General features: G+C 36.7%; 2 protein-coding genes across 14 annotated transcripts in view; both read left to right on the forward strand.

The window, feature by feature from the left end:
* Positions 1-23,183, forward strand: part of LOC105481021 (fibronectin type III and SPRY domain containing 1 like) — a 112,268-nt gene extending 89,085 nt beyond the window's left edge. For 8 of the 10 annotated variants that reach the window (XM_071078101.1, XM_071078104.1, XM_071078106.1 and 5 more), the window contains 3 exons: positions 1,326-13,228; positions 19,644-19,746; positions 23,093-23,183. In XM_071078101.1, coding sequence (XP_070934202.1) covers positions 1,326-1,451 — 126 coding nt within the window. In that variant the 3' untranslated portion in view covers positions 1,452-13,228; positions 19,644-19,746; positions 23,093-23,183. Of the gene's footprint in view, positions 1-1,325; positions 13,229-19,643; positions 19,747-21,133; positions 21,351-23,092 lie in introns of all 10 variants that reach the window. The other 2 variants (XM_071078102.1, XM_071078103.1) reach the window with 2 other exon arrangements.
* LOC105481025 (fukutin) overlaps positions 13,205-27,415 on the forward strand; it is a 65,815-nt gene continuing 51,604 nt past the window's right edge. Inside the window, exons 1-2 of one of the 4 annotated variants that reach the window (XM_071078109.1) lie at positions 13,205-13,228; positions 24,378-24,570. In XM_071078109.1, coding sequence (XP_070934210.1) covers positions 24,466-24,570 — 105 coding nt within the window. In that variant the 5' untranslated portion in view covers positions 13,205-13,228; positions 24,378-24,465. Of the gene's footprint in view, positions 13,229-19,647; positions 19,747-24,377; positions 24,571-25,714; positions 25,818-27,415 lie in introns of those variants that run through there. The other 3 variants (XM_071078108.1, XM_011740278.2, XM_071078110.1) reach the window with 3 other exon arrangements.

Consider the following 27,415-nt stretch of genomic DNA (forward strand, 5'->3'; position numbering starts at 1 on the left):
GGGCTCAAATGATCTGCCAGCCTTGGCCCCCCAAAGTCCTGGGATTGCAGGCATGAGCCACCGCACCTGGCCTGGTTTTCCTATTTTTAAGAGTTCTTTGTACAGTTTGGATGTGAATCCTTTATCAGATACATGCTTTGCAAATATTTTCTCCTGGTTTATGGTTTGCATTTTCATTTTCTGAACATTTCAAAGAGAAGTTTTTCATTTTGACATGAAGTCCAATTTAGTAATTTTTTTCCCTATTATGGGTAATGCTTTGCCTAACTCAAGGTCACAAAGGTTTTATGTTTTCTTCTTGATTTCCCTTTGCATCTTCATGCTAGATATTTTGAGTAAATATTTTTCTAAATCATTTAAATAATTCCCAAAAAATAATATAGTAGTTTTATAATCAGAAAGTTGCTTTGTATTTTGGGAGTTATCATTACTGTGCTGATAGTTTTGGAAATTTATAATGTTAATTATATAATTACAAATTTCACAGTTCTGTAGATTCTTTAGTACAATAATCTAGTTACTTAGTAGATACTGAACACTTAAGGATATAATTGAAGGTGATGATACTTAACTTCTGGAATTTCCCTTGCTTTAAGCTTGTGTCTATTATTAATTCATACCTGGTAGTTGATGATAGTGTCAATGATCCATATTTTCATATTTTAATTCTTTTGACTGTGTCCCAAATCTTATTTCTCACTCTATTGAATCATAGCTGCTCTGTTCACAAGCAAAGCAGTTTTAACTTTCACAAAGTCATTCACATTTATGATAAGTAATAGAACATGGGAAGTGCATCTGGATATTGGGATTTGTATTTTTGTCAGGAGTCCTTCTTAATTATAAAAGAGTTCTTACTGTTAACACAGTAGGGAAGAAAACTGGATTTTACTGTTAATAGAGGGGTGTTAGATTTTTATAATCTCAGGCCATATCTCATTATCAAAACCAAAAGCATAACTGGGAAGTAAGTTGGTGCTTTGTATGCTTCCCTTGGTTGTGAAAGTTAGCATCAGTAATGACAGGTAATATCTTTTGCCTAGATTAAGCCAATTAAGTTTCTCAATTTCTGCAGCCCTGAGTTCCCTCTTTTGGGTGCAACTTCAGTTGGTTCTGCTACCACCAAGACCTCCTCTGGCCTCTGTGGTTCTAAAATAATTCTGATTTAGTCTTTCCATTTCCCCTCAGCTGAAATACAGTGGTTATCTGTTTGAGAATGATTGATGTTCATATGTGTGACATTTTACCTTTGAAATAGAAATGTAAAAATCACTGAAGTTCTAATCTGATTTGAAATCTGACAGGTTTTTTTTGTCTTTTCTTAGGTATGGTGTGGTGGACTTTCTTTGAGTACTGGGATGCAGGTTCCAAGTGCTGTGAGAACCCTTCAGAAAAGTGAAAATGGAATGACTGGTTCGGCTAGTAGCCTGAACAATATTGTTACTCAATAGTGTCTACTCAGAATACGTTTACCCTCCCTCTTGATTGGGTGGCCTTTTCTGTGCAGTTATTAATCACAGGAATTTGTGAGTAGTGAAAATCAGGTTTGCTGTGTTCTGCTTTGAGGCCTGGAATCTGTTATCATTAAACACCTAGTTCGAAGCATTTGCAGGAACCTACTGTACAGTATCATAGAAGCAAGCAGATACCAAGCAAAAAACTGATGATTGAAGAGTAAATGGGGGAAAAGGCAGTGTTTAATTAACATAAAAACTCATTTTTGTATTTCTTGGATTACTTTGACTCTTTTAATGTTTAACTACATATAGTAACCCTAAGGCCTGGGGAGAAAAGCTTTTAAATCTTGCCTTCTTTCTTCTGTATTTTGTCTTTTTAAAATCTCATTACTATCTATTATTTAGTTCTAACACAGAAGCTTTAAAAATACATAGTCATCTAAGGTTTTCTAAAAATTGAAATCATATGTTGGGAATGATAAAAAGGTTTTCAAATGGTTTATTTTTCCTCTTTTATAAATAAGTTTTACAAAATTATCCTCTTTTGTTTATTGACTAGGTTGTATATAATTTTCTTTTTTCCAAAATACTGTGATAAGAAATTTCTTGACACAACAGCTTAAAATCACCCAAATTTCAGTTTTTTACCTAGTGCACTAACAATGGCAAGGGGGGTATTCTTTATATGTTGCCTTGTTTAACTACAGTTCTTTTCATTCCATCACTTTACGTGATGGGTAAGAGTTTTAAAGCCTTATATTTTTTGATTTTGTTGTCTAGTTTAATCCTACCTTTAATAGTTGTGTTTGGTAAAATTCCCACTTGAATGTGGCACTGATAATAATTATGCTGATTTTTAACATCTCTAATAGGAATGAAAGTTTATTAAAGTTACACAGAAGACTGAAAAACATATATCACTTAATTTTTATCTAAGAAGGATAGGTTATAAAGGAGGTACCCAAATACTCAAATAATGTATATATTCTTTTTCATAACATATGGAATGCTTTAAGCAATTGTTTTGGAAAAAATCTGAGTATCTTTGACTTAATTGGCACATGAGTTTTTCAAGCAGCCATTCATTCAGAGGTTTGTTTACTCTCAGTCCTTTTGCTACATTCACTTTCTTTTTAAAGAAATGTTAATTATTACAAAAATTTACATAAATGTCTTTCCCAAACTTGGGGTAAAACCCATGGTTAAGTGGAACATAACTATTCTTAAAAAGTCAATTATAATTTGTAACTCACATCCTTTGAGCAAAACTAAGTTAAAATTACAGTATTTAATAATTTCTTGGGCATTTTTAAGAGGTCTGAATTTGTATTTTTCTTAATTTTTGAAACTTTTCATTTCTCTTGTTGACTTTTTTTCATTCTCATTTAAAATATATTGTGTTATGATAACCAACCTTCTTCCAAGGAGTGACCATTATGGCCTACATTTGAGTTGCTTTCTACATAAAGACCTGTGTAATAGTGTTAATAACAGCTCATTCTCTCTAAAAATTCACTGCTGATAGGATATTTTGTTCCCTTGATAAAACAAATGTAAATGAGGAATTTTATTTGAATTGGAATATTGTTTTTCCAGAGGACGTTCATATCTGCACTATTATCTGATGACATGTTGGTAACTTTAAAGACTGCAAGGCAATTTAGAGAATGAGTAAGCCAATAGATAGTCTTTTGATTCTCCAAAGAAATATAATTTTGGTTTTTGTTCCTCAGAGAGGAACAAAATTTTGAAAGAAAGAAATTTTCAGATGTTCTGTTCACTACAGAGGGCCTATTCCAGGATCTAAATAAATGGGAATTTATAATTCCCTTCATAGACTCAAACCTGAAAGCAGAAATTTTTAGTAGTTGAGTTGCTTTAAGTGAATTTTAGCAAATATGACACAGAAAAGGTCAGATGCTGTTGTATAAAATTTTTTATTACTGTGTCTTATATAATTCTTTCTTCTTATTAATTCAGTGCCTTTTTCCTCTAAGCATACTCTTGGTCCATGCCCCATGCAGTGTCAACTGATGTTTAAGCTACAGAGCATTGCTACAGTGGTGAGGGCCCTCTGTTGCAGGGGCATGGGGAAAAGCATATATGAATCAGGGGCTGGAGGAGTGTACATGATTCTCGTGTTCATGTCGTCATTTGAAACTCTTCACATAAAATTTTCTAATATTCATTTGGAAAACCTCTCCACTGGAGAGGTTTCATCTCTGAGAGATTTTGTAGTAATAGTGTAAGTTAAGTAAATCCAGAGTACAAATTCTCATCACATGTATTACTTGATATTAAATTTTGCAATTATTACTTCAAAATAAGAATCTGAGGATTTCTTCTTACTGGCCTTCTTAAAGGTCTCTAAAATTAAAGAACAAAATGTGTTTTTTTGTTTAAGATGTTTTTAGTTTATTTGTTGTTAAGTTAAACTGGAGAAAGCATCATCCTCATTTTCAAACTGAAAACTAATCAAATATAGTGCCTATTTAGTCTCAAAATAAGGTAACTATTAACTTGATTATAATATATAATATTCTCATTGACATTTGAATTTTAAAATGTTGAGCTCTTGCTCAATTTAATACATTGGAAAAAGTATTAAATCCTTTGAAACATCTTTTGTTGCTTACTTAGTTTTTGTTTCCACAGGTCAAACATGATTGCTTCCTATAAAAGAAATGCATGAGAGGTTGACTATATTATATGGATATATCACAGGTGTAAAACAGTTGTTTTATAAAAACATGCATTTAGTATGGATTTCTCTTTTAGCAACTGAATTCCAAACCAGTTTTATTAAGCTGGATATAGAAATGAAGGAGCTGCCTTAAGCACTTTAGAAAAAGAATTTTTTTACAATTCATTTTGACTCTCATGGCTGACCATGTCACATTATGTCTTTAAATTTTGGTAAATATGTAGATACTAAGCATTAATAACTAATGCACTCAGAAATTTAATACACAGCAATTCTTTGAATGTTCCAGGTGTAGGTAAACTAATTGAAAGTATTAAGGACATGCCTGTCTATACATGGGTTTCATTGATGGCATCTGTATCATCTTGACAAATCGTGAACTGCTGCTGTATAGCTAGACTTTGCATATTTACTCTGTTCTGCAAACAGTAATTTTCCCCTATGTTATGAAAAGAGACATATTGGCTTGCTTTAATTTACTTATTTATGAAATTAAAGCATGAATAATATGTGTAATTTGAATTTTTTGTGACTGATCCTTGGCAGTATAAATGATAAAAGTAAATGTAATGGAATCTTTTAATTAGGCTAAGATACGCTATTTCATAACTTACGTAGAATGATTAATTTTTATCTATATACTTTGTCCATAAAATTATAATTGTTTATGTAATTTTATTGTTTCTTATGGAAACAATTGGAAAAGTATATGGAAAATGATTATTTCAAATAATATTTATTTAAAGAGGAAAGTGTAGACGTCTTACTATAAAATATGTGATTCCAGGCTTAAGAAATTGATTATATTTTTAAAAAATTATTTTTTTAAAAATGTAATTTGTTTTTAAAAGATCAGTCTCCATTCATTGACTAATACAGCAAATATTTGAGTGTTCTTATGGCAGTAAAAATGTGATTACTTTATATGTACATTAACCAAAACCAGTGAAGTTTGATGGACTGTGCGTATAGTTTTGCAGCTTTTGAGTAGTGTGACAGAGTTTGCCTCTTAAAAATGTTTTGCTAATAAGTCAGAAGTTTAAAATGTGTTGTAGTTTGCTAAAAAAAAAATCAAATTAACTGCATATTAAATGGTTCACTTTTATATAGTCACATGTAATGGGTCTGAAAAAGTTTCTTCTTTGATTTTGTAGTTACTCTAGATACATTCTTTTAGGGAAGTGTATGGTCAACATAAATTTACTCAATATACAGATAACCACAAAGTTGTTATTTTTAACCAAAATATACATTTCATAATGTTGACAGTGGAGTATTATAAGAGATCATGAATGTTTCCTTAATTATCACGGCAAGATTACCTCACGTTCAGTATAGTTTAGTTTTGTGTGTATCTTACAGTGTGCATGTTCTGCAATTATTTGTGATCCTGATATGTCACATATAATAGCTTTGTTACCTGGAGTATTTGATAAACCGAAGCAGTCTAAGCATTTCGAATTAGTTGGAGTTTAAATGGATTACATTTGGTGTATGTTGTCTTCATTGAAAAGATACTGTTGGATATGCCATATCAAAGTTAGCATTGACTTATAAATAAATACCAGAATTTGCCAGAGTACACTTTTCTCTTCACATGACTCAATTATTAAATAAAAGAAGATTTGTTATTTCTGGGTTAATATAAGCTACTGACTTCTGATGCATAATCAATTAAGATATGTGAGTTTAAACTGGTATCTTTTCTTAGTGGTACCCATTCAATGTAAGCTGATCCATGGGAATGGACATGTAGAGGATTTCACAGTATGTAGAGCAGAAGGCAGGTGAATGTGTTTGCTTTGGCTTGGAGCTTATTAAGTTTTGACTAGGGTTAAAATAAGTCAAATAGTAAGTGGTAAAACACATTTTTGTTAGTATTGGAACTCTTTGGAGAACATAAGGACTATGAGAATGCATAACTTTTTTTTTTTTTTAACATTTCCTTTATATCTAAGGTACCAAAGCACTGAGTCTAATTTACCTATTAAGGGAGACTCTTTAAAATCAACTTTATAACTAATTCATACTATAAGACAGATAATAGCTAAAATTTTGGAATAATTTATATTAAAAGCCACAAGTCTTAAAAATCCCTGGATGTGATATAAAAAGGATCTTGGCTTCTTTTTTGAAGTATTTAAAATTAATCACCTTAGCTCTACCATATACTAGATCTGTGACCGCTACATAAATTGTTTATCATCTTTGGGTCTCTATTGCCTTATTTATAAAATAAGTGTAAGTTGTTCAGCCTACCTCACAGGGCTGTTGTGAGGAAATACAATGAAATGGAGTATATGAACTTGCTTCAGCAACAGCAAAGTGCTATGTAAATGTAAAGTGTTCTTTTTAGCTAATAATGGATTTAAGTGTTTAGATAATTCTAGATGCATTTACTTTGATAAAGTGTGTGCTTAAAGTGGTATCACCAGTGATTTCAAACATGATTTTAAAAAAATCAAAGAAAACCCCAATTAAAATGCTCTTTAATATTCATTTAATTTGTGCATGACTTGTGGCCTTTTTATATTTTCTCAAGCCTATTACTCTAGAGCTGTAAAAGCTCTTTTCACAGCATTGGTGTGTCAGTGTAGAATAGTGGCATAAATAAATGAATTAAGCTACATTTCCATGCAGGCATTTGCACTTTGAAGTTTGGGCTGCCCGGTGCCACATGCAAAGAGTGAATTTGGTCTAAACAGTTCTTTCCAAACAACCAAATGACTGGGCAGTTTGTTGTCACTGAATAAATGATATAAAATGTAACCACTGAACATTTGACAACTTTGTTGCATTGTCATTTTTTTAAAAAGATGAAGCATTTCAAAATCTTGTTAACCTGGATATCTCTTGGTATCTCTCCTGACATACTTGTTTTGCTTTAAATTGGATTAAATGGTTTACAGGTTACCTGAATCTACAGATTTAGTATGTCTATTATCTGGACATGGTTTTGCTATGCAGTTGTGATAATAAAAATTCTAATTCCTCAGGTTTGGCCTTTAAGTTATGGCTGAAGACCTTTAATGAACTACAAATGATGTACTCAGTGCTGCACAATAGTGTTTTAAGAAGCACATGGCCTCATTTTCCTTAGAAACAAGACAAAGCCTTTTTAAAATGTTTTTTTTTTTCCACTTTAAAATAGGGTATTCAAAGTGGAGTAACTTGTATTTTGAAATGATTTTGTGTTCTGTATAGAATGTCCCAGTTAAGATTTTACAGAAGCACTTGGAATATCTCATTAAAAATTTAAAAACTCTTTTCCTGCTCTCTTTTGCTTCATTGTTTGATTTTATTAACTTTTATTTAAGTATAAATACAATATGCTGTTGGGGAAGAGAATATAAAAAAAGTCATAGTTCCTTTGCCTAAAAAGCTTAACATTTTAGAGCACTACTGTTCAACAGAATTTTATGCAATTATGAAAAGTTATTTGTGCAGTCCAATACAGTAGTGACTGGCCATAGGCAGCTACTGAGCCCTTTATATGTGGCTACATAGAGTTGCATATTGCTAGTAGCCACTGTTTTGAACAGTGTACCTACAGATGGAAAATGAAACATGCTATGTAAGTAAGTATAATGTAACTTAAGAATTTGGTTTCTTTGGATCTTGCCACATGTTGGGTTACATTTTGGTAGATGGTAAGGTAACTAAGAGTCAGAATCAGAACCTAAACCTTTTAAAAATCCTTTTTCTAACTTGAAAACAGTTTAGAAGAAAAAAAATCAGTGAGACTGGAACTCCTATAACTAAGAAGTTATGTAAGAAGAATGAAAGGAGACTGGATAGTCTTGAGTCACAGGAAGAAGAATGGACTAAGATTGATCGAGAAACCACTGTAGAAGATGGAGAGTGAATGGGTGCAGCATTTCTGGAGAACAGTTTTAGCAATATTAAGATTTTTAAATGCACATACTCCTTAATTTCCTTTATAAGTATTTCTCTTACATATGTACTCACAAAAAAAGCCAATGTTAATTGCAGCATTACCATAGCTAATAGTAGCAACCTAGTTATTAATTGAAGACCTACAAATTTGGATGACCTTGGAGGTAAATTCCTTTTCCTTTTTTGATAGCAAGGTACAGAACTGGTTCAAAAGGCCTAAGTTGCCTCAGCAAAGGAATGTGATAACAATTTTTAAGGCTCCCTTTTCTAACTTGCTGCACCAGCAAACTACCATTATTAAGTAGTGATCTAGCTATTACATATTCTGCACATTCCCCTCCCCAATAAATGTTATAAATATATAGACCATTATGACAATTGGCTTAATTAGAGCCTTTTCCTTGGTATACCAGTTCAATTGTGCCTGGCTGGGAGTTCTGTGGCATAAGAGCTCAGGATATTATGTGCATTCTACTTTTCTGTCCAAGCTTTTCCTTATACACTTACACTGCATGGTATTTGTATTTATTTATTTATTTTTGCACAAGGTCAGCACAACAGCAGATGGTTGGATTGTGGTATTTCCATGTGATCCTACACAGCTGTTAAAGGATATGCTATTAATGGAAGTGCGTTCATGATATGATTAAACAGAAAAAAGTCATCCAGCAATATATAGAGTACGATATAGAGTACAATATATAGATTTGTATATATAGAGTACAATATATAGAGTATGATATGCATACACGCACCGGTGTGTGCATGCATTTATACTTGGGTAAGAGGGGACCCTGACCTGATACCCACACACTCTTGCTGTGCTTCTCTTCGTGGGATGAAAAATTGAGGAGCCAAGGGATTATGCCTACTTGAATGCATGTTTCTTTACCCACTTCTATACTACGTTATTGAAATAGTCTTTCATTGTCTGAGATAACACGTGGAGTTCTTGTCCTACCTCCAAGACGATTATGGAGCACGGACAGAGGTGAGGTTAGAGCGAAAGGGTGAAAGAAGAAAGCTCTCTGCCAGCAGAGAGGGGATCCCGAATGGTCATACCCACCATGAGCCTGGGGTCCAGGGTTTTTATGGACGAAGGGGAAGGAATGTGCTTATTCCGCGGGCTGTCTTGGAGAATGCGTGACGGCTTGGCCCGGGGCCAGTCAGGAGGTGAAATGATGATTCATAGATGCTGCTTAGCTTGGCCCAGGACCTATCAGAAGCTGAAGTGAAAGTTTGGCCGAGGACCAACTGGGCTAAGGTGGACATCGCAGCTGTACTAATAGTCCTAACAAAGGAAAGTAGAGCGCCCACCGGAACCTATCAGAGCCCACTGTGCCCGTGCCTACAAAAGGAGAAGAAACTTTTCCTGGGAACCTGCTGACTATACAAAGGACAAAGGCATTTCTATGCCAGGCCTTGTTCCCTTATCTGAGTGAGCTGGAGGTTTGTGTAAGTTTTTATCCAAATGGGCCGTAGGTTTTTCCATCTGTGCAGTCGTGGGCATGTCTCCAGGCACAACATCCTGTGCTAGTTCCCTTATTGGTGCCTGCAGCTTTTTTCCCAGGCTGCTTTTTATGTTATCCGGGATGAGGCACTGACCCATGGGCCAGGGGCTCTCCAGGACCCTTCTCTTGTTACCTACCTAAGGCAAGCTAACTAACAGGATCCCCACACTCTTGCTGTGTCTCTGTCTGTGGGATGAAAAATTGAAGAGCCAAGGGATGCCTACTTGGAATCCATGTTCCTTTACCCACAGAATTCTATACTATGTTATCAGCCAGGACCCCAGAATTCCTTGCCTCATCAGCCTGAAGCTTGCCCCCAGGATATGTGCAGCCCTTTTGTCCAAGTCCATCCTGACAAAAGACTACTACAGATGTATATACCCCGATGGCTGGCAGTTTGTGGGAAGTACAGATGAAGCTTGGATGTGCAGACTGAGTTGTCCACATGCATGCCTGATGGGCCCCTCTGGCAGGCTTAAGCTAGAAGTAAAAAGAGACCCAGGGGATCAGGGAAGGGCAGGCCAACCCTAATGTCACTTTCTAGTACACGTCTGAAGAATCTGTGAATTGCATATTTGAACCTAGATTTCTGTTCCTTGAGAAGAAATACGTGTTGAAGTAGAAGAGTATAACATTTTATTTGTTGGTTAACGCTCAGCTATTTAGACACTGAAAATGTGTCAGGGTTGGCTTTCATTTGTATTCTTGGCCCAGACCCTACAAATGTTAGGAGTGGGCCAGGATCCTTGCTTGTGTGCACAGCTGAGTGGTTTATAGAACATGAATATTTACTTGTAAGGCTGTTTTTATGCATCCTTGTACCCCCCATCTTTCAACTGTATTTGCTAACCAGGTTAAAGCATACTGACTGACGTTTGCCATGAGCTGAGGGCTCACATCTGACCTTTCAGTATGCTTGATAAGTAACACTGCTACCCATTGAGTTGTATATTTACAATATTTACAACTATATATATATATTTACAATATATACAACAATATTTACAATATTTACAACTCAGTTATGTTTGTTCCGAAACCTGCTTATGCAGGTGGTAGTCACTGTTGTAGTCATATAAGTATGTAAACCAATTATATAAATATATAAACCAATATAAATATGAAATGAGTATGAAAAGATACTTATAAGTAGGGGAACCATTAGAGATGAAGAGTTTAAAAAGTTGCCAAATTAGTTGTGGCCAAAATAATTGTGAGTGATAGGGGAAGATCTGTTTTTAAAAAATTCCAGGACTTCAAATTCATATTCCTTCACTTGTATCTTTAAGTTCCTGGTCCATTTTACAGAAACAGAAACTAGAAATGATGGATGATGCATTATTTCTATGGTGTTCTAAGAAAAACAAGTGAGATACTCTAATCAGTTGGTCCATACTTAAAATGAACTTAGTTCAAATCAGAAGATTGGCCATTGTAATCCTCTACTGAAACTGCCTTTTTAAAAAGGTTTATTCAGAACTAGATTTGTTATACACTTGAAAAATATTTACTTCTAAGAACCTGATAATTTTTCCCTTTTCCTGTTACTTTTAATTATAATTTCCAAATATACAGAAAAGTAGAAAGCCAGTGCTTTGTGCTCATCACCTAATCAATTGTGAACATTTTGCCATGTTTGTGCCATCTATTTTGTTTTAAAATGTCACCTGTAAGTATGCTATATGCATCAATGATGGTTTTTTTAAAAAGAGCCACATTCTGTTAACATTCTTAGCAAAATTAACAGTAATTCTGTACTATTATCTATGGATCAGTCCATACTAAAATTTCAGTTGTCTCAAAAATAGCTTTTTACAGTTAACTTGTTCAAATCAGGATCCAGACAGGGTCCACACATTGTACTTCTTTATATCTCTTAAATCTTTGATTTTGTAGTAGTTCCCTCTGCTTTTAAATGCCATTGATTAAAAAACTGAGAAATTTGTCTTGTAGAATGTCTCGTTTTCTGAATTTAGCTAGTTGCTTCTCTATATCCTGTGTTAGATCGAGAGTCTGAGTAAATAAATGCAGGTTCAATTTTTAGGCAAGAATCCTTCACAGGTGTGGCTGTGTACTTTCTGTCACATCAGGAAGTACATAATCTATGCTTTTCCCAAACTCAGTGAGATGAAGATGAGTGGGTTCAGGTGGTGCCAGTCTATTATTAAAGTTCCCCATCAACCTTTCACCTTAATTTTATCTATTGATGTTGCCCTTTCTATTATTTTATTAGGAGTTGCAAAATCGTGATTGTTTTATCATTCTCCATTTATTAGCTGGAATTCTTACAAGTATTTTGGTTACACTGCAATTCAGTTCGTACAAGAAGGGCAGGATAAATGCTTGATGTTTTCTCTTTATCAAGTTTTAGAATATTTAATCTTCAACCTGGCAACTTTCAATCACGACTGAATTTTATTTTTTAAGGAGTCATTATAAACTCAGGAATTTTTATATTTGATGTGTTTCAATCCATAGCAGGTATGTGATGCTCATTTTTTCCCATGTCCCATCACATTAGCACCTGTGTTAATGATGCCATTAAGCTTTGATAACTTCCTTCGTCTTGGTGTAACCTTCCACTTTTTTTTTATTAACCTACTGAGTACCTACCAGTTCTGAGTGTGTTGGATAAGAGGACTTCTACAGTAAGCTTGTATGTACGTAGGAAATTTCTGGAAGGAAAAACAAAAAGTTGGTAAAAGTGATAACCTCTATGAAGTGAGGAAGACTTTTTCATCCTTTTCTTTCTGTATTGATAGAATTAAAAACAAAGCTTAGAAAACACATATATGATAGAGGTATTTTCCATCTTGTAGAAATAAATTATAATTACGGTAACTGGTTTAGTGATTTATGGTTTTCAAAAATTTATAACAAGATTAATATCTGAGCCTTAACAACAATCTTTTGGATTACACGGTTAAAGAACCTAGGTGGGAGGATCGCTTGAGGCCAGGAGTTCGAGACCAGCCTTGGCAAGATGGTGAGGACGCTCCCCTCCCCCCGCCCCGCCTCGCTAGCCCCCAAAGTCTCTACAAAAAAAGAAAAGAAAAAAGTTAAAGAATCAGGTCCAAAATTGTATCCAGCCTTAAACTGGAGGGCAACAGGCCGCTGGATCTTTAATGTCATAACGGCACCTCAACTTCATGAGCAATAGTGAACGAAGCTGCTAGTTCCCACTCTATCCCCTATCTCTACTAATTGTATCCAAACCAACTTCAGGGAGTTATGCTGAATCCCTCTAGCAAAGCACACGCACTAAAAAATCACTCGTTTATCAGAAGTTCACATTTAATGGGCTTGGAAAACAGCTCAGCTGCTGCTGCCTCCAGTTCATCGTCCGCTTTCGAAAGCGTTTGAGAACTTAAACTCTCAGACTGCCTCAGTGCGCTGCTGTAGTTGTTAATTAGGCAAGAGATAAAAGAGGGCTTTGGCTAAGTGGCTAGATTATAAAAGCGAGGAACCGCTAGGGCTCAGTGAACTTCTGGCTGTGAGGATGCGACAAGAGTCATAGTCACGCCGAGGCTGTTGCTGGACCGCAGGAACCTCCCAGCAGGAACCAAGCGAGCCTCCGCGGCTCAGCACTTGACGGCCGCTTTTGCAGCGGTTGCTGTGAGTGCCGTAAAGCTGAGCGGCTGCAGGTGCTGTTGAGTGAGGTAAGGTATGGGAGGCTCAGCTCGGTAGCTGGGGATGGTTGGGCGCCTTCAGACAGGTACGGCTGGTGGCCCAGGTGCCCTTACCGGGCATCCTCCAGCATTCTGGGCACCTGCCTACCCCTTGGTGGGGAGGCCGGCCACAGGCTGAGCGCGCTCCAGGCTGGGTACTCCTCAGTCAGTCCACGAGCATCGCGTGGCAGACTTTCACTTGGCCAGTCCTTCCCACGCTTCTGGGCGTGTCATCAGGTAAAATCTTCATCCTGGGACAGGTGAATGTTTGGAGGACGATCGAGACTCTTGTAGTAGCCGGGTTAAGGTAGTGACCCCTGACCTCAGGTGATCTGCCCGCCTTGGCCTCCCACAGTGCTGGGATTACAGGCGTGAGCCACCGCGCCCGGCCTACAATTTACAATTTCTCAGTTAACCTGAGGTAAGCCACGTTTCTCTTGGCTTCAGTTTTCTCAGATGTGGGAAAAAAACAAAAACAACCAACCTAGAGGATACATCAGATTCTTTATGCTTTTGAAGATAGCACGTTTCCAGTAAGTAAAAATCAATCTGTGAACAAATATAAAAGTGAATGATAGAGTAGTATATTAGAAATTGGGCAGATGGAAGCTAAGTAGAAAAGGCTGTGTTTGAGCTAGACTCTGAGGATGAATAGGGTTTGAACGATTGGAAACCATCCCTGTTGGGCCATGGACAAAGATATCAAATGCAGGAATAAGCATTTATATTTTAGCGATTCTATTTGTGGACATATGTTTAGTGAGGGTAGAGGATTTGGGAAGGCTGGCATTGAATGATGAAAGAACTGTAAGTGGAAAGGAAGTGCAGGGTGTTCTGACAAGGAAGAAAAAAGGAACCGGGGAAATGCCGAAAGAATAATACACAGGACTTGATTTCTTGGATCTGGGTGATGATATTTTTAACCTGGGTTTCTAAAAAAAGTTTAAGTGCTGTTGGCAAAAATGGGAATGCTGTTGAATTCCAGCATGCAATAGTGTACTGGGAATAAAGTGATTTAGATCGTAGAGTGCTGATGTTGCCAATAACTAGCCTCTTGGCTGTCCTTTAATTCTTCTTCTAGAGCCTGTTCTCCATAAGGTGATGTTGGGCCAGCTGATCTCTCTTGTCTAAATCCTGTACAACTAGAGACTGTGAGGATGGAGAGCTAGTTACTTTCTTCTGGATGGGGAGAGGAAAATAGCTGACAGAGAATAAAATTGTTAATTTGGGGCCGGACGCGGTGGCTGACGCCTATAATCCCAGCGCTTTGGGAGGCTGAGGCGGGTGGATCACCTGAGGCCAGGAGTTCGAGACCAGCCTGGCCAACATGGTGAAACCCTGTCTCTACTAAAAATACAACAAATTAGCCGGGCTTGATGGCAGGCGCCTGTAATCCCAGCTACTTCTGAGGCTGAGGCAGGAGAATTGCTTGAACTGGGGAGGCAGAGGTTGCAGGGAGCCAAGATCAGGCCACTGCACTCCAGCCTGGGCAACAAGAGTGAAACTGTGTCTCAAAAAAGAAAAAAAATTGTTAATTTTGAACGTGTTAAATTTGAGGTGAGGTTCAGGAAATAGAATTGAAAATATAGGCAGATAGAGCGCGTAGATTGTAATTTAAATAGTGTTTTCTCTCACAGGTGGTAGTTAAAATCTTGAGCATGGATTTGCTTTCAGGGAGAGATTGTAGAGAGAGTAACTCTAGGCTATTCCCATAGACAGGAGGTTGTAGAAATTATTGAGGAGGCATGTGGATCTCCGAGGTGAGAGCAAGGAACGAGTTCTTTTTTAAAAAAGTTACATATAGTTGTAGATTCTCAGGGGCCCAGTGTTGTTATTAAACTAATTTAACAGCATTTACAGCAAATAATAAGCACCTACTTCTGGGAATTCTGGCAGAAAATAAATAATGCAAATAGATATAATCTCCACTTTCTGATTGCCTACCCAGAAGTGATATCATTTACATATTTATTTATTCAACAAATACTTATATGTTTCAAGCACTGCTGGTTCTAGGGATATAACGATGAGCAAGGTAGACATTGTTCTTATCCTCCCAGCACATAAAGCCCTTAGCATCCACATCAGTGCTTTTTAGATTTTAATGTACATATGAATCATCTGAGGATTTTATTAAAATATAGATTATGAATCAGTAGGTGGGTGCTGAAAATTCTGTATTTCTAACAAGTTCCAATGTGATACGGATGTTCTTTGGACCATACTTTTAAGTGACAAGAATCTAGATCCTGTTTAGCAAATATGGCTGTTATTAAGCCACTACCACTACCCATCATCTGTTTCTCTTAGGATAAAAGCATTTTACTCCTTATGAAAATAATATATGCTCATACAAATATTGGAACAATGTAGAAAAGTATAAAGAACCGTGTAAAAATCACTCCTAATTCTTCCTACCCAGAGATAACCATTATTAATATTTTTGGGAACATTCATCCAGATTTTATGTACATACATTCACAATTTAAGTGTTGCACTAAGTACATGATACACTCTAAGCCCTGGGTTTGATTCTGTTTGCTGTATGGTTTTATTAAGATAAATACCCAAGTGTCCAGAACCAAGCAATTAAGTACCTGCATTCTTGAGGGAGTCACTTAAAAATAACTTGGGGGCCAGGTGCAATGGCTCACGCCTGTAATCCCAGCACTTTGGGAGGCCGAGGCAGGTGGATTACGAGGTCAAGAGATCGAGACCATCCTGGCTAACATGGTGAAACCGTGTCTCTACTAAAAATACAAAAATTAGCATGGTGGCAGGCACCTGTAGTCCCAGCTACTCAGGAGGCTGAGGCAGGAGAATCACTTGAACTTGGGAGGCTGAGGTTACCATGAGCCAAGATTGCGCCACTGTACTCCAGTCTGGCAACAGAGCGAGACTCCATCTCAAAAACAACAAAACAAACCAAAAAAATACCTTGGGAGCCAGACAGTGTCTCATGCCTATAATCATTCCAGGTGCCCAAGAGGCTAAGGTGGGAGGATTGCTTCTGCTTAGCAGTTTGAGGCAACAGTGAGCTATGATTATGACACTGCACTCCAGCCTGGGTGACAGAGCAAGACCCCATTTCTTAAAAAAATTCTTCTTACTCCAGAAATGGGGAGACATTAACATAATTACATGTGGGCTCTAGTAAATGAATATTTGTCATTTCATTTAGGCTGAGAGAAGAATTTTTAAAGTTTTTAAAAAACAGTAGTTTTTTCTTATTCCAAAATCAATTGATGTTCATGTAAGATAAATAAGGAAAAAATAAAAGCACCTACACTCCTCCCAACCCAAAGACAATCCTTGCTGTCTTCACCTCCCTTCTTGCTAACCTGTCTTATCTAGATCTTTCATTTCAGCTACTCTCTTTCCAAAACCCTCTTACACCATAGTCATTCAGAAAGGAGTCACTATGTATTTAGGATTTTTCTGGAGCATCTGCTGGAGAGACTAAATTTCGTTAGCTTTTTATCTTCAAGTGTCAGCATGTTTAGGTAGAGGTTGTATTGCAAAGGATTAAGTGCATGAATGGTAAGCAGGTAAAGAAATTTCTTAACCCTTTGCAGTCTAATGTTTACTTCCAAGCTGCTGACAGTTGTGGTAAGTTAGCAATGAAAGGAAAAGAAATGGACAATAAGAAAGACTAACAGTATTTAGGGAAGATTTGATAGTAGCTGTTGCTACTGGGATATTTTTGGCTTTTGAGAACAGCTGAAAAACATTGATTTTTTTGTTTTGGTCTTACCTCTGAATACATTTTCAGAGGCATTTTCTCTTTATGCCTGCCAATCTGCTACCTCATCTCTCTTACTATGACTTTTCCTAATTACACTACTCTCTTCCCTCTGTAGTTCAGCCTCCTGTTTTGTTTTGTTTTGTTCAGGGCATATTTGAATGTCAGTTCTGTTGTAATCAATTGCCTGTAATCAGTTGCCTTCCTGTCCACTGCACAAACGAAACCAGTTCACTGAGCCCATGGTATTACAGTAAAGAAAGAGCTTAATTAACAATGATGCTGGCCGTGCAAAGAAGTTATTACTCAAATCAGTCTCCCCAAAGACTTGGTGGTTAGTTTTTCAAGGATAGTTTTTAGTTTGGTGGGCAGGGGACTAGGGAATGAGGGCTGCTGGTTGGCTGGGGATGCGATCATGAGGGTATGAAAAATGGTCCTTGTGTACTGAGTCCACCTCTGAGTAGGGAGCCACATGACTGGTTGGGTCGTGAGTCACTAGTTCACCTCTAGGTAGGGTCAGTGGGTCCAGAATGCAAAGGTCTGAAAAATATCTCAAAAGACCAATCTTAGGTTTTAGCCAGGGAAATTATAAATCCTGTGTCCTCTGGAAAAAAGACTGGTTGTCATTTAACTACATTTTACCAGAATTCAGGTCCCTCTCATAATCCTAATCTTATAGTCTTTCATTAGTTTTACAAAGGCAGTTTAGTTTTGGAAAATGTTACTATCATCCTTGCTTTAGGTTAAACTGTAAACTAAGTTCCTCTCAAAGTTAGCTTGGCCTGTACCCAGAAATGACCAAGGACAGATTGGAGGTTAGAAACAAGATGGAATCAACTATGTCAGATTTCTCTTAGCTGTCATAATTTTGCGAAGGCAGTTTCACTCTCTGATTCATATCATCCATGCCTCTGTCTTACTCCCCGATATCCCCAAATAAGTCGGGGAGCCCACAGCATAAGGATATGGCTAGGCTAGTATATACCATCTTATGAACCTAAGTTAGGTGTCAGGGCAGGTTTTTGATTCCACTTCCCCCCACTCCTGCCTTCTGGATCATCTGTCTTGATATATCATTCATTCATTCAGACATTCATTCAAACAGACTCCTACCTAGGTGATTCTCAAAAGAGGGGTCTGGGGCTGGAGGAGGTGTCAGGGTAAAGCAGTTACCAAAAGTCTTTCATAGTAATACCTTCAAAGTACAGATGCAAATGTAAAAGGAAAGTTGAAGAATATGCAGTGCTGCTCTTCACTGTAGAAAGAGCCTGAGAATTATCGTGAACTCCTCATCCTGTACCTTTTTTCATCACAGTTGTGTATGGGTTTTATCTACTACTAGTTTTTTCCAAGCCTTTTCACATCTTGATACATAGTAAATTTGACCAAAAAAAGATGAAAGTTAAAAGAATGTGTTCTTGGCTGGAGGTGACCTACTCTTGGGGTCTAGCTGCCCCAAAGACTGAGAGAATTGTTAACTCTGACACCTGTAACCCATTCGTGGTTTAGTTGGTAAGCAGATCTACCCATTTCTTTCTTCTTCATTGCCAGATCTCAGTTCATGCATTGGTTATGCCCTGCTTCCACATCATCTAAGAATAATTCTGTGTCATAATATACCATACTTACATATTACCCTTCTCATATTTGCATTAGAACTTTAAGATAGTTGGGCTACTTAAACTTCATAACACTTCTTATTACATCTTTTTTTTTTCCTGAAAACATTTGCCATTTCTCTCCCAACCCCCACCTCATTTTAATTTACTATCTCTGCAGTACTTTTTGTTTTCTTTTCCATTAGAGATGATATTCTGTCTTCTTTAGGAAACTTTACCTAAGTGTAAGTAAGGAAATGAATGCTATCCTCCCTAGTGTTTTTATTATGATAGCTAAAATGTAACACATAAAAAGAAGTACATATAGAAATAATATTTTTGTTTCAGTTCTATGCCATATCTCTCCATAGGTTATTTTTAATATTTTTAGGCATTTATTTTTTGAAGGTTGGAACCAGGCATGAGAGTTTAAGGGCCTTTAAACTCTTTTAAAAATCTTTTTTTAATATTTCAAATTCTGTTTTATTGTAAAAATTCTTGCAGAACAGAAAACTTGTATTTAAATAGTTTTCTGTTCTCTTGAGCATTGTGCAGTGTATTTTTAGTATACTTAGCATACTTACTATTACTTGATGTTAATTCAGCCAGTTTTAGGCTGGGTGAGGGAGACGATTCATACACACTAATAGCTATAATGCAAACTAGAAACTAGTAAAAGCCTCAGGGTTAGTTGCCTCTCCTTGTGCTTCCATCGTAACCCGTGCTTATTCTTTCATTGCAACTACACTGTATTGTTATTGCCTCTATATTTATCTCTGAGAGAGTCCATCATAAACTAGAACAGTGGTTCTTAATTGATGTGGGGTTGGTAAGGAATGGGGCTTGTGCATTTTAGAAAAAATCTTCTCATATTCTTTTTCAGGTATATCACTCTCTCCACCACTATCACTACTGCCCTTCTTCTTTTGAAAACTCCTGTACTCACCTGTAAGCTCTTCGAAGTTAGAGAACTGTATCTTATTTGTCATTTTATCTCTAGGGCTTAGCATTGTTTTTTTGGCATCTGTGCCCATTAAGGTAGACAGTAACTATTTATTTCTTGCAGGAAGGTAAAAGTAGATTAGAGGTGGAGGGAGCACTTCTAACCTGGAAGAGTATTGAAGACTTCATTGAAGAAGTGTCATTTGAGAGGATCTATGGAAAGAAAGGTAAACTAGTTTTATGGAAGTAAATGAGAGCATTGCAGACAAGACGTAATGGGCAAAAACACAGAGGCAGGAAAGTGTAGGATGTATTCCAGGAATACTCATGCAAAAACCATGGACTATGTGAAGTATGAGAAAGCTTATAGTAAGTTTGTCTGTATTCAGTCAGATTGTGAATACCCCTTAATACCATTATATGCAATTTGAACTATTTGTAGGTGGTAGGGAACTATTGAAAATTTCTGATTGTGGTGTTACTTGATTTATCTGTCAGCAACTTGATACATCTGTCAGTGTATAGGTAAGATTGTGGATAAAGAGAAAGTGGAGTCAGGGACATCAGTTAAAATTAGGACATTAGGTACAATTAGAGTTTAGAATGACAGTGAAGAAGGAAAGAGTTGATGCAAGAAGTATTTTAAAGGTAAAATTGACATACTATGGTTTCTCTTTTTTAAGTATCACATTATTTTTAAGTGGTTCCTGAATATTCCTAATGAAGAGGTAGTGCTAGTAAAAAGGAACATTTTGATAGGCGAATCTTTCTCTTTTGCACCTGAATTGCCTTGGCATTTATAGAAAATAAATAATGAGGTAAAGTTAATTGGATGTCATCTTGATAATAAAAATATAGTTAAGTTTTTGATGATATATTTTAGAGGTTTATTTTATGGAAGAATTAGTTGTAAACTAGAGAAGAAAGAACAAGCTACTAATTTAGATTTTATGCCTGTAGTAGCTTATATAGGCCTATTATGTGTTCTTTCCCATTTATTAATTTGGGCTTAGAAGAAGCTGAGTGATGGCCTACTCTGAATGCCACTTTAGATTTCACTAGGAATCAGCATACAATACATTAATGCACTATTTAATACAAGTACAAGAACTTGAGTTGAAATCTTGAAAATGAAGGGTGGTCTCCTTGTTAATCTTGTGAGCTGCCCTTATCAGAGTATAGGTTGAGCATCCCAAATCTGAAAATTCAAAATCTGAAATGCTCCAAAATCTGCAACTTTTGTGTGCTGATATGATGCTGAAAGGAATGTTCCTTTCAGATTTTTGGATTTGGGATGTTCAACTGGTAGTGTAATCCAAATATTCTGGAATCCTAAAAAGTCCAAAATACTTTTGGTCCCAAGTATTTTGGATAAGGAATACTAAACCTCTATTTGATAATTGTATTTCCATGGGTTTTAACTGAGTATAAAAACTAATACCATCATCAATGTTGATTGATACTGTTTTCACAGTTTTGGGAGATAGAAAATAATTATGATTTATTAGGTTATCTTTGCTTAATATACATTATCTATTGATCAGGTGCATTGTTCACATCACTATTGGTGTTATTTCTCTTAAGTAGTTTGTTGACTTTATATATATTTTATAGTATTTGCTTTATATAGGCATCAGCTCTGGAAGCTCATTTGGATTGTTTTAAAACCCCAAACCAAGACTTGATTTTAAGATGGTAAAGACATTTGTCTTCTCTCTGAAATTACCATGAAGCAACAAGGAAAATGAGAGAAAGAGATGTAATTACATCTTTGCTGAGACTGGAAGACCTGTAACTCCAAATTGAAATATTTGAGAAATGGCAGCCGCATGTAAGCAGGAAGAGCTTAAAAGAGAATGCTGGTAGAAAGAGATCTCAGATAGAGCTGGCAGAGCAAAGAGTCATCTGCTGTTTACAGTGGGATGGGGAGTCATAGAAAGGCAATGGGAATTTCCTCGGATTGTTTGGCAACATGAACTAGCAAGAAAGGAAGAGTGAATGAGGAAGCGCACAGATACCCTGTCTTTGCAGGAAGCACTGTCTTGCTGAGGCAAAGTAGAAGAGAGATAGTGAGTGGCTCTTTGCTGCCTGTCTCTGACATCTGGAAGAAGTAATGTTTAAATGCTTTTCCCACGTGTTCTCGTACACATTCTCTGCCTTTCTCACATATACACATGTAAAAAATACTCTGTCAAAAAGAGCTTTCTTGTATACCAGAGACTACCCTCTAGTCTAGAATATACCCTTACTTCTTTCTTCCATAGTTAAGGAGTAAATTATATTCCCATTTAGAAAAGTAGGTGAGGAGGCCAAGGCCGGTGGATTGCTTGAGGTCAGGAGTTCCAGACCAGCCTGACCAACATAGCAAAACTCCTTCTGTACTAAAAATACAAAAATTAGCTGGGAGTGCTGGCAGGCGCCTGTAATCCCAGTTACTCGGGAGGCTGAGACAGGAGAATTGCTTGAACCCGGGAGGCGAAGGTTGCAGTGAACTGAGATCGTGCCGTTGCACTCCATCCAGCCTGAGTGACAGAGAGAGACTCCATCTCAAAAAAAAGGCTTAATTGTAGTTCTGAAATTAGAGAATTCAATGTTATAACAGAAAAAATATTTAATATTTCTGCAAAGTAAAGAAATCTTGCCGGGCGCGGTGGCTCACGCCTGTAATCCCAGCACTTTGGGAGGCCGAGGCGGGCGGATCACAAGGTCAGGAGATCGAGACCACCGTGAAACCCCGTCTCTACTAAAAATACAAAAAAAAAATGAGCCGGGCGCAGTGGCGGGCGCCTGTAGTCCCAGCTACTCGGGAGGCTGGGGCAGGAGAATGGCGTGAACCCAGGAGGCGGAGCTTGCAGTGAGCCAGGATGGCGCCACTGCACTCCAGCTTGGGCGACAGAGCAAGACTCCGTCTCAAAAAAAAAAAAAAAAAAAAGAAATCTTTAGGTCAGTCTCAGTAGTAGCTCGCACCTGTAATTCCAGCACTTTGGGAGGCTGAGGCAGGAGGTTCTCTTAAGGATGAGAGTTTTAAGGACAGCTCAGGCAAAGCAAGACCCCGTCTTTACAAATAAATTTTTTTTTTTTTTTTTTTTTTTTTTTTTTGAGACGGAGTCTCGCTTTGTCGCCCAGGCTGGAGTGCAGTGGCCGGATCTCAGCTCACTGCAAGCTCCGCCTCCCGGGTTTACGCCATTCTCCTGCCTCAGCCTCCCGAGTAGCTGGGACTACAGGCGCCCACCACCTCGCCCGGCTAGTTTTTTGTATTTTTAGTAGAGACGGGGTTTCACCATATTAGCCAGGATGGTCTCGATCTCCTGACCTCGTGATCCGCCCGTCTCGGCCTCCCAAAGTGCTGGGATTACAGGCTTGAGCCACCGCGCCCGGCCTACAAATAAATTTTTTAAAAGTTAGCTGGGCATGGTGGCACATACTTTTACTCCTGGCTACTCAGGAGACTGAGATAGGAAGATCACGTAAGCCTGGGAGTTTCTGGTTACAATGAGCTATGATTGCACCATTATACTTCAGCCTGGATGACAAAGTAAGACCCTGTCTCAAAAAAAAATCTTTATTCTACAGATTGAAAGGAAACACATTGAATGAGGAAAAACTAATATACATTCATCAACATCCTTGTATAACCTAGTTTTTAAAAAATTGGATTTCAAAGGTAAGGAATGCATTCTTTGCTCATCCCAATAAAAAGATTAAATTACTTACGGGGGATTGGTTTGGGAAATCAGATACTGTCAAGGGAATATTTAGCACTACAGGACAATGGTACAAAGTGTGTAAGTCATTGGGGAAAGACAGTGTAACCTCGCAGCCAGATTGACAGCTATTTTTGAACAAGGCAAAAGCTCAAGGTAAGTGGTACCTCTAAGTTCTTTTTGATAAACTGCAAGAAGATGAATATCAGTCATCCAACAGATGAACAGAGATGATATAGCAAATGGATTGGCAGGGAACATTGTAGGAATAAGACCAAAATAACTATGAGATTTATAGTTATGGAATACAATAGAACTGTAACAAGTAGAAATAACTAATAGAAGTTGAGATTGAAAGGGGAGAGAAGACAGAATGTAGTATAAATTTCTTCTTATTTTATAGCTGGAGAACAAAAGACATATAAACCTTAGATATCAAACGTAATAGAGGTGTCAGTATATTTGAAGGATTGAAGGAATAAATGTAAGCACTTGAAAAACTAAATGTATTTAACCAAAATCAAACTGGTGACAAGGTAGGAAGAATTAGTACTGTATTAAATTTCTTATCCTAAAGGAATAATCAGAGATGAGACCTAAGATGAAAGAACAAAATGTTTATTGTGGCATTGTTTACAGTTGAAAAACTGAAAACATACATGGAGTGTTAATAAAAACTGACCACATCCGCATCTAAGATCACACACAAACTCGAAAAGCAACAAAGAGCTGTCTTATAGGCTGTGTTCCTTGATGAAAAATGTTCTCAGTTTCTCCTTTGGAAGTGGTTCTCAGCATTGTCAGCAGCATCAGCATCATTTGGGAACTTGTCAGAAATGCAAATTCTGAGGTCTCATACCAGTTTTTCTTAATCAGAAACTGGAGGAAAAAAGCACCTCTCAAACTTTGTTGCTCAGTTTTTATAAATATCCTATTTATGTTTTCAGTTATTTGCTGTTATAAAAAAAAGCGATGAGAAACATTTTTGTTTTTTCATCATTGATCTCATATTTGGTTATTTCTTTAGCATAGAAAATGACCAGATCAAAGAATGCCTGTGGAAATTTAGTTTTTTCTTGGTTCTATTTTTGGTTATTACAGGTAAAAAATTAAAGAGATTTTTGTCTCTTTAAAAATGTCTTTTTTGTTCACAGAAAACAAAATTATCTTCCTTTCCAAATCCAAAAAGATGAAAACGACTGAGATACTTTCAGAAGACAACCAAGTGAGCACCACAGACTAATGAGTAGAATCAATAAGAACGTGGTTTTGGCCCTTTTAACGCTGACAAGTTCTGCATTTCTGCTGTTTCAGTTGTACTACTACAAGTACTATTTATCAACAAGGGTAATTTTATTCCTCTTTTCTTATCATTCCTCCTTTCTTATCATTGTATATTTTCTGATCACACTTTTCTTTGCAATACATAATATTAATCATGGTTATTCAGATTCTTGCATCTTTGTGAGGTGCAGCAAACAATTAAAAATTCAGTTAAATATACTTTAGCACACTAAAGACAGAGTTGCTAAGTTTCAATGATGTTTAATCTATTAAAATTATTATTTTGTTAAACAGATTATCCTTCATTTAAATGAACTCAATGATAAATAATTTTGATAAAATGTCAAAATTAGTTTATTTTAGTACAGCATATATTTTAATTTAGTACCTACTGGAGAAGTATAATGGTATGACTTACCTTTATCTGTATGTATAGGAATAAAGTAGAGACAATGATGTGGAAATCAATAGCTTCTGAAGATTCCGTAGAATATATCAGATAAGGAATTCCGAAATTGTGACGGTGTTGTTACATTGTGAAAAGTTGCCAGACACTCTCTCTGGGGTGTATTATAATAATTGCTACCATTATTGAGAATTGTACTAGACGCTTTCCATGCTCAATGTAATCTTAAAAACAATCGTGAGGAAGAAAAATATATATATTTTTTATGTTTTTATCCTCATTTGTTAGAACTATTCATCAGAATTAATCACTTTGCGCCCCTCCTCAGCTAGAGGGGAGTATACTTCCCTGCCTTTTTTATGTTGGGCTTGAACAGTAGAATGTTGACACATGCAGAAGCTTCAAATAGGCTGTTGTGATTTGACTTAGTTTTTATGCTCCCCTGACCTATAGGAGAAGAGAAAAATGTATGGAGCAGACCAAAGCATAGCTGCCCCTCTGACTCACAGATTTGTGAGGGAGGAAATAGATGCTTATAAGCCATAAGACTGGGGGAAGTTTATTATGCAGCATTGTTACATGGGGTTATTAGACCTAATTTTGACAGATGAGAAAACTGAAACTTTCTTTTTTTAAGAGGGGATCTCGCTCTGTCACCCAGGCTGAAGTACAGTGGCATAATCATAGCTCACTGTAACCTTGAACTCTGGGGCTCAAGCAGTACTCCTGCCTCAACCTCCTGAGTAGTTAGGAGGACTACAGGCACATGCCATCACGCCTGACTAATTAAAAAAAAATTTTTTTTTTGTAGAGATGGGGTCTCACTGTGTTGCCCAGGCTGTTCTTGAACTCCTGGCCTTAGGCAGTTCTGTCACTTCAGGCTCCCAGAGTGCTGGGATTACAGGTATGGGCCACTGCAGCTAGCCTGGAAAACCAAAACTGTTAAGAGAGATGTTAAATAATTTACCTACCCAAACCACCCAATATCTGATGTGTAGAACTGACCTCTAATGTCCCTAGCTCCATTTTTTCCAGGCTATATAATTTTAAAAATAAGTGACTATACTGAATCTACCTATGATCTTGGCTGTTTATCCAATGAATGTCTTTCCGTGACATCTTCAACCCTTTCCTGATTATTTTCTTAGGATAAAGCCCTAGAGTAGAAATTCTAGATCTAATATGCACATTTTAGATTTTTGTTATGTATTACAAAGTTATCCTTCATAAGGATAAGCAGTATGCCTGATTTCTCATATGTTTTCATAAATAGGAATAACAATAATAATGGCATCTGTTTCAGTTAGAGAGGGCTGGCTAATAGTAGCTTAAACAAATAGAGGAATTATCTGTCCATATCTGTAAGTCTAGAGCCTCTAAAATTCTCTTGGTATTTCCTGTGCTACAATCAAGGCTGGAAGAAGTAATAGTGTGATCTAGCAGGCTTCTACTTTTGTGACAGTGGCCAGCAGATTCCCAAATATAAGAGAATCTGGGGTAGTAAGGTTTTACTCTTGTTATTTAGCTTTTCCAGCCTCTATAATAGAGACTGCAAAAGAGAAGGGGTTTGGGAATTGGTGTCAGGTCAGCTTACCTATAGTGTCTGCCATAGCAGCTAACATTTTTTGATGTGCTTGATTGAGTAGGCCCTATGCAAAGCACTTTACCTACATTTAACTCTTAAAACAACAAGTTGAGTAGATCTTGTTCTTCCCATTTTTCCAGCAAAAACACTGAGGTTTGGAGAGATTTACTAATTTTCCCAATATCACATAGTTATTAAGTGTAGGAGATGGAATGTGAACCTGAGGAGTCTACCCCAAAACCTTATTCTTCATTAATTTTTAGTGTTCGTAATATTCAGAAACTGAAAGCTATTCAACTCCATTAGAGGTCATTTCTTTGATTACTAGTGGGGTTAAACATCTTTCCATATGTATATTGGTTCTTTTTAGTTTTATTCTTACTTCTTCTTATTTGTGTCTTTCACATATGTTCCTGATGATGTTGTCTTTTTCTGTAGCTGTTCTTTATAGTTTGAAGGTTATTAAACCTTCATCATATATGTTTCAAATATTATTCCTGACTTGTAATTTGCCTTTTAACTTTATATTCATGATATACTCCCTCAATAAATTAGTACTTAATGTATAAGTAGACAGATATCAAGATCTTTTTTCCTTAAGGCATCTGTTTTTATGTTATAACTAGCCCAAGATTATGGGAATATTTAACTGTATTTTGTCTATGTAATGTTTAAATTTTTTCACTAAATTGAATTTATTTTAGTAGGAGGTATGAATAAGACATCTAACTTACATTTTCCCCAATGATTAACCAATTGTCCCAATATCCCTTATTGAATTACTCATTGATTAAAAATCCCATCTTAATTATATATTGAATTCTAATAAAGAACTGCTGTCTCGACACTTTTCCCTTGGTGGCAATGTAACATAGTTGTTGAGAGCATGAACATCAGTTTGAGATTAAACTTCATCT

The sequence above is a fragment of the Macaca nemestrina genome, chromosome 14 (assembly GCF_043159975.1).
Source record: "Macaca nemestrina isolate mMacNem1 chromosome 14, mMacNem.hap1, whole genome shotgun sequence".
Classification (NCBI taxonomy): domain Eukaryota; kingdom Metazoa; phylum Chordata; class Mammalia; order Primates; family Cercopithecidae; genus Macaca; species Macaca nemestrina.